The sequence below is a fragment of the Notolepis coatsorum genome, assembly GCF_963971535.1.
Source record: "Notolepis coatsorum genome assembly, chromosome: 4".
Lineage (NCBI taxonomy): Eukaryota > Metazoa > Chordata > Actinopteri > Aulopiformes > Paralepididae > Notolepis > Notolepis coatsorum.
In genome coordinates this window covers 29,524,861-29,536,355 of record NC_140168.1, presented here as the reverse complement: position 1 = coordinate 29,536,355, position 11,495 = coordinate 29,524,861, and the positions used below count along the sequence as shown (strand labels likewise).

General features: G+C 41.6%; 1 protein-coding gene across 1 annotated transcript; it reads left to right on the top strand.

Annotated features, from left to right (window-relative positions):
• Positions 1–7,125: 7,125 nt before the first annotated feature.
• LOC311226467 (gap junction beta-3 protein-like) lies at positions 7,126–7,872 on the top strand (the record flags this gene model as incomplete). Its single annotated transcript, XM_084311893.1, has 1 exon — positions 7,126–7,872. The coding sequence occupies one exon, from the start codon at positions 7,126–7,128 to the stop codon at positions 7,870–7,872; it is 747 nt and encodes a 248-aa protein (XP_084168019.1).
• Between the last annotated feature and the right edge of the window lie 3,623 nt (positions 7,873–11,495).

Below are 11,495 nucleotides of genomic sequence, written 5' to 3'. Positions count from 1 at the left end.
GGGGGGAAAAATGCCAGGTCGGTCCGGGTGTCACAGGGTTAGGCGCTATGGAGACCCTTGTTGGGTACATATTGTACTCTGCACTGTCGTAATGACTTACGGCCATGCCAACCTGTACACGCCCGATCTCGTCCGATCTCGGCCGCTACGCAGGTTTGGTACTGGTTAGTACTTGGTTGGGAGACCGCCTGGGAATACCAAGTGCGGTGTGCTTGGGGCTGGTTCTCCATTCTTTTCGCTCCTCTCTCACGCGTGGCGAAGAGGGGGCTGTTGGGGTGGTCATGGACCTCCTCTGGTAACCCTGTGCTTCCCGTGCCGCCGGGCCCGGTCCGAAGTAATGTTTCGTCGACCCGTAGGCCTGGAATAACCCTTTTTTGAAAACTGAAACACTTGTACTGCGGATAGCGGTGTATGCCCGCAGGTGTGTTTTGGAGTTTTTTCTTGAGGGGTTATAGGAACAACCACCGCATAGGGTAACGACAGGGTGGTTGGTTCCCTGGTGTGTTGGAGCAGAGTCAACTCCCGGGTTACCCGGTTGAGTGTGCCCCTGCACGTTCATGACGTCTGCCAATCATGTCAGCCTTCTCTGCCTCATACCCTCTGGGTTTTTTTTTTTTAAAGGAGGCTTTGTCATGGTGATCAACAACGCCAGCATACGCCCCTTCCGCCGGGGCGGCTGTTTTCAGCTGACTCCTTTGGCGCCTGTCTCGTCCGCAGTGCTCCAGGCTCAGGTTACAGCCTGCTGCCTGGTTTCCCCGGTGCGCTGCCTGCTTCCGTTGGTTAACCTTTTTGTGTGCTTACGGCCATGCTGACTGCCTGTTCTGCAGGGTCAGTGTGCCAGGCGGTGTGCTATTGGGGGGAAAGGGCCCGCTCTTGAGAGGGGCCTTATCCGAATACGCTGGCGATGTGGGGGGCGGTGTCACTAAGTGACCACCTGGTGGGGTCTTGATGCCTGGCGTCATTGACCTCTCCGGGCCCCCGTTTTCCAGGGGATCCAGTCCCTTCAGTGGGTCTGGGTCTTCCTTCGCGCTCCGCTGCTACGGCCTTGCCACGGGGTTGGGTTTGCTCTTGACCCCGTGATTTCTGGGGGCAGTAACGAGGTTGTTCCTTACGTTCGTTCCCGGGTGGCATGTGGGTTGTGCGTGTGTGTAGTCGTGGGGTCAAGCCACGGTCTGCTCACCCTGTGCGTTGAGTTGCTTGAGTGCCTCTTAGCATGGTCGGGTCCGTCGCCCTCCCGGGAACCTCCAATAGGGGGGGTGCCCTCCATTAGGGGGGTTCGGGGGGGCTCGGTCCTCCCCGATCTGATGGTTGTGGGGGGCCTCAGCGGGGTACATTTGTCGGGCGATGGCTCTCGCTCGGCCTCCCTTGTGCAGTAGTGACGCCGAGCGAGATCCATTACGAAACAGAACGATAGGTTATAACTATAACCAAGTTCTGTGAGTAATGGTGATGCTCGGCGTCAGACGCCGCTGCAGCCCTTGATCTCACCTTGTGGTGAAAGCTTGGGAAGGAGGCGAGTAGGTGGCCACACACCTGCTTATGAAGGTAAGCTGATAGGGGTGTGGTCAGACGAATGTTGGGATGTAAAGGTACATTGTGGAATTTTTTATTCAATGCGCGTGCACGAGCAAGGTATAGTGCAGTAGTGACGCCGAGCGTCACCATTACTCACAGAACTTGGTTATAGTTATAACCTATCGTTATGTCTCACATTAGAACTGGAGTCGAAAATAATCTTCTCATAAACGTCTCATATCTCCTTGCCCTTTTGGCTGTTGTTTTAAGAAACACTGTCAGACTGTCACCCTAGTGTCTTGAGCTTTATACTAGTTGATCTATATGAACTAGTCAAGGCTGTACAGAGAATATGTATTTAAACAGAGCTATGAAACATGTCCAATAAGCTGTACAAATGATGTAACATATAACAATTTACTAGTACAGACCATATAAACATGGCAAATATGTTGCTCAGTCAAATAAGCCTCTTTTGCCTTTACTGGTATAAATAATTGTACGTCGCACTCCATTCATTTCATAGAGTCCCTTGTCTGCTTATCTTTCCAGAGTTGGTGACGGAAATGTCTCAGTTCCTCTCCGTCTCTGGTACTAGTCGATACTGCCGGAAGATAAGGAAGAGTACTGTAGGTGTGGGTTGTCAAAGATGAGTCATGGTTGACCCATAACACCAGAGATGTAAAAATATTTTTAGAGACTTTCCGAATTTAATAAAAGTGGTGATCATTGGTTTTGCTGTGTTTATGTAGCTGTTTGAGGATATCATGAAGCCTTGTTCCAAAAAAAAAAAAAAAACTAGATGGTATTTATTACACATCCGAGAGTCCATTAGTGAAAGGAACCGGAACGTGCAGGGTAGTTAAATCTGAAAGCATTTAAACAGACCCAAGAAAGTGCTTATTTGAAATACATGTGACCCAATAAAATGTGTTTCATTACGAAAAGAACTCTGAATCCTAAAAGGATGGATGGATGATCACACAAAACCTTTTGCACTGGGAACAGTAGTAGTAGTGATGGAATGGGAGTGGTGGTTGTAATGGAAAAGGGGCTGATGAAATTACCATTACAAATCTTCTGGCCATTGAATGGTATCTATATCAGTTATATCTGGCCTTCCGTAGATTCCTCTTCACGTAATTTTTTACCTATGTTTTAACTCAGTTTAAAACACACAAAGAAAACAACAATTATCATCCAATATAGTTTTTTTAACCTCATAACCTATTATCCATTCAATCTTTTATTTATTTTAATTTCTTTATTTATGGTCTCCAAGACTATTTACCTTACAATATACCACTTGTTTGTGTAAAAAGAAGGGGAAAAGGCAACGTTGAATCATATTTCCTATAGTGAAGACAAGGGCTAATTATGTTATCTGATGATTAATAGACTAATATTACATAATATACCTTTCTAGAATAAATTGCCTCTTTTTCTTTAGCTTAATTCGTTATGGGTCTAAATGTACCTGTATAGATATATGTGAACTATAGCCTATACAAGGGGCAGTGATGGAATGGGTGTGGGGGTTTTAATGGAAAAAGGGCTAATGCAATTACCATTACAAATTTTTTGACAAATGAATGGTATCTATACCATCAGTTATATCTGGCATTCTGTAGATTATGCTTCACGTCATTAGTGCATTCAAGGCAGTGGCTGGATACCTTACACTCCTATTAAGAAATAAATCAAAATATGCGATAAGGTCACATCATTATTGATTACAAAGATAATGGAGTCTTTGATTAAGGATCGAGTTCACTGCCAGAATGACATGTCGCAACACGGAGAGAACTAGGGCCCTAGCTAGTATAGATCTCTCAAGAATGGTGAGCTAGCAAAGTCTTTATACATGATAGATCAAATAAGTGGGCCTAATATGAGTTATCGATATGATGTACAGACTATAAGGGATGACGTAGATAGAAGACTATGTGTGTGCATAATGTGTGTACAAGTTGAAGGCTATACAGGTGTAGCTCAATAAATTAGAATATCATGGAAAAGTAATTTTATTTCAGTAATTCAATTCAAAAAGCGATTATAGATTCATTACACACAAAGTGAAATATTTCAAGCCTTTATTTGTTTTAATTTAGATGATTATGGCTTACAGCCCAAAATTCAGTATCTCAATATCAATCAATCAATATTACATAAGACAAATAAAAAATAAAAATAATTTTATATAGAAATGTCGGCCTTCTGAAAGGTATGTTCATGTATGTTCACTCAGTACTTGGTTGGGGCTCCTTTTGCACAAATTACTGCATCAATACAGCAGAATATATTGACTTTTCCACGATATTCTAATTTATTGAGCTGCACCTGTATGTGTCTGCGCATTTGTGTGTAAATGGACTGCATTTATTTTGTGCTTTTATCCAAAGAGCTTGACAACTTATGCCTCACATTCACCCATTCACTCACACATTCACACACCATGCAAGGTGCCAACCTGTGTGTAAGAGAGAAAGTTGGTCAATTTCCCTGTCAGGGAACACTAGTGAACTATAGCCTACAAATGGGCAGGGAAGGAATGGGAGTGGTGGTTGCTATGGAAGCTGGGCTGATGAAATTACCATCCCTAATTTTCTGACAATTGAATGGTATCTATCATCAGTTATAGTATCTGGCATTCCGTAGATTACGCTTCACGTCATAAGTGCATTCAGGGCATGAAATATATCAGAAAATGCGATAAGGATACCTTAATTGTTACATCTACCATTGTGTTATTAGTGTTTCATATCGCGTGTTCTTGTGAAATAAATCAAAATACGCGATAAGGACACGTAATTTTTATATCTACTTTCCTTGGTAATAGGGTTCCTTATCTCCATGTCATCTCTGTGTCACTTCTGGGTCAGCACTATGGCCACTGCACTCTGGACAAACACATTTTAGGTGGTGGCCCAAAATCCTGACTAATCAAACAGTAGACAAAGGGCATAACTTGAAACCAAAGTCATTGTGGAGCTGAAATCAAATCACCTCTTTGGGAATGTGTACATGGTAACAAGTGCCTAATCACCATGCAATCACAGCTATGTTAATCTCCCATAGCAACCTATCACACTGGTTCCCACACTCCTACGCAGAGTCGTCTCTACGCCTGTACACCACCGCCTCTTCCAGGAGGGCAGACATTTGTATTGTACCAAATCGGGACATCTGCAACCAAATTAGTTTGAGAGGAATTGAGGCTAAAACGTTGAATCTGGGTGTATTACAGAGTATCACTAATAACCAGAAATGCAGCTTGGCTTTGGAGTTATGCATTGATGTAGTTATCAGAAAAGTAAATGGACTATAGTGCTATGTCTTTTCTGCGTAAGGAACCCATACCTTTTTGGCTGCGTTCGTTGTCTTTTCCATGGCCACTGTGAATAAACAAGGCTGCACAGACGCCTTAAAATTAAATTACCTTTTTTTCCAACACATTTTTGGTTTATAAAATAGACAAAAAAATATGGGGGGAACAATAATATGAGTAAACGTGGCACCAGTTAGTTTACTTCCTGTTTGGGCAGAGATGTGGAACGTCGTCGTCCAACTCTCTACATAGGAGAGTGACTGGTTCCATGAATGTGTTTACATTTTAAAGCTTCATGTATTATGATACTAACTTGACATCTCCTGTCAATGAACAGAGGGCCACGCCCCCTCAACACACAGAGAGTTGGCTGTGCTCAGAGAGGGTGCATTAAAACAGATACAACAAATCAACTGATACATCTGAAGCTGAAAATATGACAGAATGACTGTTTCTACACTCGCCTACACAGTTCCACTGCATTCCACTATCAAACATTTTTCGGAGGTAGAGACAGCTCTGCATGGGAGTGTGGTCTTTGAACACCTTTAAATGAGGTGTCAATGTTATTGTTCTTTCTAGTAATGTATCCATATGTTGCATAGAGTCAAACTCAACACCCAAATGATCCATTCAGTCATAAGACAGTTAGGAAGCCTGTGTGCCTGTACTCATCTGCCATTGATAGCTTATTATATAGGCCTATCCATCATGCCATACTATAAACAGCCAGTATTCTCGGCCAGATCATATTTGACCCATAACACGAGATGTAAACGTTCCTTTAGAGACCTTCAGAATTTAATAAAAGTGGTGATCATTGGTTTTGCTCTGTTTATGTAGCTGTTTTAGAGGATATCATGAAGCCTTGTTCCAATAAAAAAAAATAAACTAGATGTTATTTATTACATATCTTAAGAAAGTCCATTAGTGAAAGGAACCGGAACGTGCAGGGTAGTTAAATCTGAAAGCATTTAAACGGACCCAAGAAAGTGCTTATTTGAAATACATGTGACCCGATAAAATGTGTTTCATTACGAGAAGAACTCGGAAGCTAAAAGGATGGATGGATGATCACACAAAACCTTTTGCACTGGGAACAGTAGTGAATAGCCTAATACATGGGTAGTGATGGAATGGGAGTGGTGGTTGTAATGGAAAAGGGGCTGATGAAATTACCATTAAAAAAATGTCTGGCCATTGAATGGTATCAGTTATATATGGCATTCTGTAGATTCAGTCAGAATCTTAATTTCTTTATTTCATGATAAGTAGGAAGCCTGTGTGCCTGTACTCATCTGCCATTGATAGCTTATTAAGGATATAGGCCTATCCATCGTCCAACGTCTCAGGCTACTCTTAGTTGGAATCAGTTCTGCGATAACGTGGTAGATGAGAATGAAAACTGCAATGTGTGTTTTTAACAAAGAAATCTGGATAGTTTCCAAAACACACTGGCCACACCTTCAGGCTACGGTCAAGAAGTTATTTTGCTACCTAGCCAGGCAACAGACCAGTTGTAACTTGTAGACGAGAGGCAAGTGAAACCGCTGCTTGACTTTAGTCTCACGGCAACGCCAAGGCTTATCTGACGAACAGAGGGACAAGACTGAGCGTAACACCTCTGATCTAAAGGTAACTTAACTTATTATTATAACTTGTTTGTTGTGACAGCCTGCCATATAGGGTTCGTATTTAGCCAATTATTTTCTAAAAGCAAAGGGTACACAATTTAAGAGCCACAGTCTGCAACTGTGGGACTCCTGCAGTGTGTGCCACACAAAGCAAACGTTTGATCAAATATTAAATATTAAAGGTGACTTTCTTCAAAGCATCACGTAGCCCGTAAGTAAACATACTCCCTCAGCTTAGGAGTCGGGGAGGATACATTTCAGGGCTGGCAGGAGTGTGATTAGAGCAGATATCTATGTGTAAAACATAAAACTAAAATCAGAAAGAATCGCTGATATTAAATCTTCAAAAGGTTTCAAACAGTCGACTGCTGATGCTTTATGAAGTCACTCCCTTTGATACCCTTTTCCTCGACACGACCAGTGACACAAACTCTTTGAACTTCTCTTCTGGAATATGTGTGTGAATCTCTCTCATACGGTCTCTCTGAAGATACATGTTTTGCCTCTGTACTTTCCCTGCTTCTAACTCAACTTTTATTTGAATTTTATATTCGATTTTTCACAGCTTCTCACAGAGGTTTCAAAGAAAGACCACTCTGGGAGCTGGAGAGTCAGAAGAGAAGCAGGCGACCTCATAGGCTTTAACTCATGGATTGGTCGTCCTTGCAGTCCCTGCTGAGCGGGGCGAACAAGTACTCCACCGCCTTCGGAAGGATCTGGCTGGCCGTCGTGTTCGTCTTCCGCGTGATGGTCTTCGTGGTCGCCGCCGAGCGGGTGTGGAGCGACGACCAGGGGCACTTTGACTGCAACACCCGCCAGCCGGGCTGCTCCAACGTGTGCTACGATCACTTCTTCCCCATCTCACACATCAGGATCTGGGCTCTCCAGCTCATCTTCGTCACCTGCCCCTCGTTCCTGGTGGTGCTGCACGTGTCCTACCGGGAGGACCGGGAACGCAAGTACCGGGCCAAGCACGGGGAGAACGCGCGGCTTTACGACAACACCGGCCAGAAGCACGGAGGCCTGTGGTGGACCTACCTCCTCAGCCTCTTCTTCAAGACGGCCACCGAGGTGGGCTTCCTGTACCTGCTCCACTACATCTACGACAGCTTCGACATGCCCCGGCGCGTCAAGTGCGACATCAAGCCGTGTCCGAACCTGGTGGACTGCTACATAGGCCGCCCCACGGAGAAGCGCATCTTCACCTACTTCATGGTGGCAGCGTCTGTCGTGTGCGTGGTCCTCAACGTCTGTGAGATGATCTATTTGATCGCCCTCCGGGTGATCAGGCTGAGTCAGAAGGGCACTGTGCACACGTCGTTCAGGAAGACATGTGTATGTCCTGGACCAGAGTGTGAAGGCTGCAAGCCCCCTTTGTCAAAAAGACAAAGATAATGAGTCCTCTGAGACACATTCTCTTATCATCCATGTGCCTGGTTTTTCTTTATTCATACAGTACAATGAACAATGAAACTCTCTGGTTTTGTACCAGACAATGTATCTCTATTTTAGAGCAAATAGAGTTTTGCATAATACAGTATGTTGAGATACCTGCCCATACACAACTGGTTTAGGTCTGTGTAACCTTATCTGTTCAGTGATGAACATTTATTATTTACCTGATTAAATACTTGGACTCTGTCCATCACTCTGCCCTCAGATTCATAACCCTAACCCTAACCCTAGTGATAGATACGACACTCATCACTGTGTCCTTTATGAGAAGGTTGGTTGGCCCTCTCTGACGGAACACTGGTATTTGTTCATTTCTAAGGCCCTTATTGGTAAGCTACCTCCTTAAGTTAATATATTGCATCATCATTGGAATGGAATTTTGGAACCTATGGAACCCGTTCTAGTGACTGGTTGGGTCCCCCAAGTTTGCTTGGAACAGGGTGAATCTGCATTTTTCTATGATGCCCATCTAGCTCATGGAATGTCCTTAAGTCCTTAAAGCTTTTCCCCTCTGTTGCAGAGTTTAAAACCTTGATCTCCAACATTTGTCAATCAAGTTGCACATGTTTTAATTAGGGATGTCCGATATTGGCATTAAAATGTGATATCGGAAATTATCGGTATCGGTTTAAAAAAAAGAGATTATTATTTTATTTGTATTTTTATTTAACCTTTATTTACCCAGGCAAGCAAGTAAGAACAAATTCAGATTTTATTTATTGTCAAAAGTATGTATAATGTTGTGTTAATTCCACGACAAGTGATATAATGTTAATTACCTGAAATTATTCCGTTTTTTGGGGGGGAAACCCTGCATACTGTATATCGGTATCGGTTGATACCGGTTGATATCGGTATCGGAAATTAAGAGTTGGACAATATCGGTATAGGTAAAAAAGCCAATATCGAACATCCCTAGTTTTAATTGATTTGTTATCCTTGCCTCCATCTTGTTGTCTTATTGTTGTGATTTTATATGCTGTGTGATTTTGTGTGCTTTTTTGTTTTGCTTGTTTCTGTATGTGCACTCAACGTGATAATAATAATAATAATAATAATAATAATAATAATAATAATAATAATAATAATAATAATAATAATAATAATAATAATAATAATAATAATAATAATAATAATAATAATAATAATAATATAATAATATAATAATAATAATAATGCAGGACCTAACGTGACTGTACACGAGGGAAACCTCAGTTGCCTTTCAAGTTTAAATAAAGGTTTGAAATTAAATGAATGGTTGTACTGAGCAGCATATGTTTTACAATACAGCACCTACAACATCAACAACAATGGAAACAACAACACATTAAAAACACCTACAAATATCAGGATAATTAATAGTATAACCCTGAATATCTATCTAGTATCAATACCTAAAAATATCTTTCAGGCTCAGGATTATGCATCTGAACATGACACTGACACTGTTCATATTTTTTTTGCACAATACTGCACAATTGCACAGCCCTGCTACATATTCTATTCCACTGTATTGTTTATTATAATTTAGTTGATATACTCAACTACATCCTGCACAATTGTACAGCCCTGTCCTATATTATATTATATTATATTGTACTTTTAATTTTAAATTTACAGGGCGACAGTGGCTCGGGAGGTAGAGCAGTCATCTGGCAATCTGGAGGTTCCCGGTTTGATTCCCGCTCCTCCCGAGCAGCGTGTGGAAGTGTCCTTGAGCAAGACACTTAACCCCTAACTGCTTCTGATGAGCAGGTTGGCACCTTGCATGGTCGCCTCTGCCGTTGGTGTGTGAATGTCTGAGTGAATGTGTAAAATGTGAGGAACATATTGTAAAGCGCTTTGGACCTTAATTGTCTGTTAATGTTGCACCAAAATACCAAAACTAATTCCTTGTATGTGCAAACTTACTTGGCAATAAAGACCTTTCTGATTCTGATTAATAATATAACCCTGAATATATTTAACCAGTATCAATACCTAAAACTATCTACCAGGCTTAGGATTAATAGTATAACCCTGAATATCTTTAACCAGTGTACCTAAAAAAAAATCATCATCATCATCATCATCATCATCATCATCATCATCATCATCATCATCATCATCATCACCACCATCATCATCTTCATCATCACCAACAACACCTCAACAACAACAACAACAACACCACCACCACCACCAACAACAACAACAACAACAACAACAACAACAACAACAACAACAACAACAGCAACAACATCACCATTGAAAAACATAAAGAAAAAAATGCCAATCTAAAAGGCCTGGCACACCATGGAACCCTTTTAAAAGTAGCATCTAATTAAAAAAAAATCCAGACAGGACTTTTCAAAGAGGACTTTATTTGCATTTCTTATTATTTCAACTCTCTGTGCAAATTGTTCCATAGAACAGCAGCAGAATAAATATACAATATAGGAATGACTCCTTTCCCACACAACGTCTGAATCTAACAGGCACAAGATCAGTAGAGCTCCCTCTATTGACCATTGATTGATTGATTGAAAACTTTATTAACAGATTGCAGAATGGGTACAGTACAGTACAGCTCAATACATACAATTGTTAAGGGGATGCAGACCAGAGAAAGACTTTCGTCTTGTTTACATCAGGGTCCCCCATTTTCAATTCATCGTAACATATATGACATACATGACATACAGATAGACAGTACTGCTACATCTATACATTTATGACATACCAGATTTGCAAATACAGTACTGTTTGTGATACAAAAAGAGTCCAGAAACTGTACATTGGATTGGGTAGGTGGGGGGGTGGGGGGGACTGTACATTGGAGGTGGTTGGGTGGGTGGGGGGGGGGGGGGGGTTGGGTAGGAGTGGGGGGGGGGGGGGGGGGGTAGGTAGGAGGGGTGGGTGGGGGACACTGTACAACTGTACAAACAAAACTGTACATTGGAATATTGACAAGACCATACTTGGTCATTTACTGTACATTGGAGGGGGTTGGCAGGGGGTTGCCAAATTGGCATTAGTACCAAAAGAATGACGTACTTTGATTGATTAAATTTTATTTTTGCCATGCACCTAAAGATGCCCCACCCACGTGGAATTACACGACAATACAAGATTGCAACGGTGTCCAACGTAAAAATCAACATCAGTAAACAAACTGACATACAAAGTATATTATGTCTTTTCCCCCCCATATGCTTTACAAATAATATTATCATAAATAAAATACCTTTAATAAAACACAATTCAAGTCTTTCATGATCATCTAGCCAAAATAAGTAAAAGTACGTCATTTTACTAGAACGTACAGTAATTTCACCATAAGGACAGTAAAACATCCCCCCCTCAATTAAAATATCAAACAACACATTTCGTCTCTGGGTAGGTCTATATGGCTGTAGCCGACTATAATTGTGCACTGCAGGCTATTTGACTTTTGGATTGATTTGGTGTATGCTTATTTTGGGTTTATACATCATTCACATCGACAGACCATCTGTATTTACATACACACATACTCCTAATGGCCTCAATATTACATCTTAACCTATTTGGAAAAGAAAAAT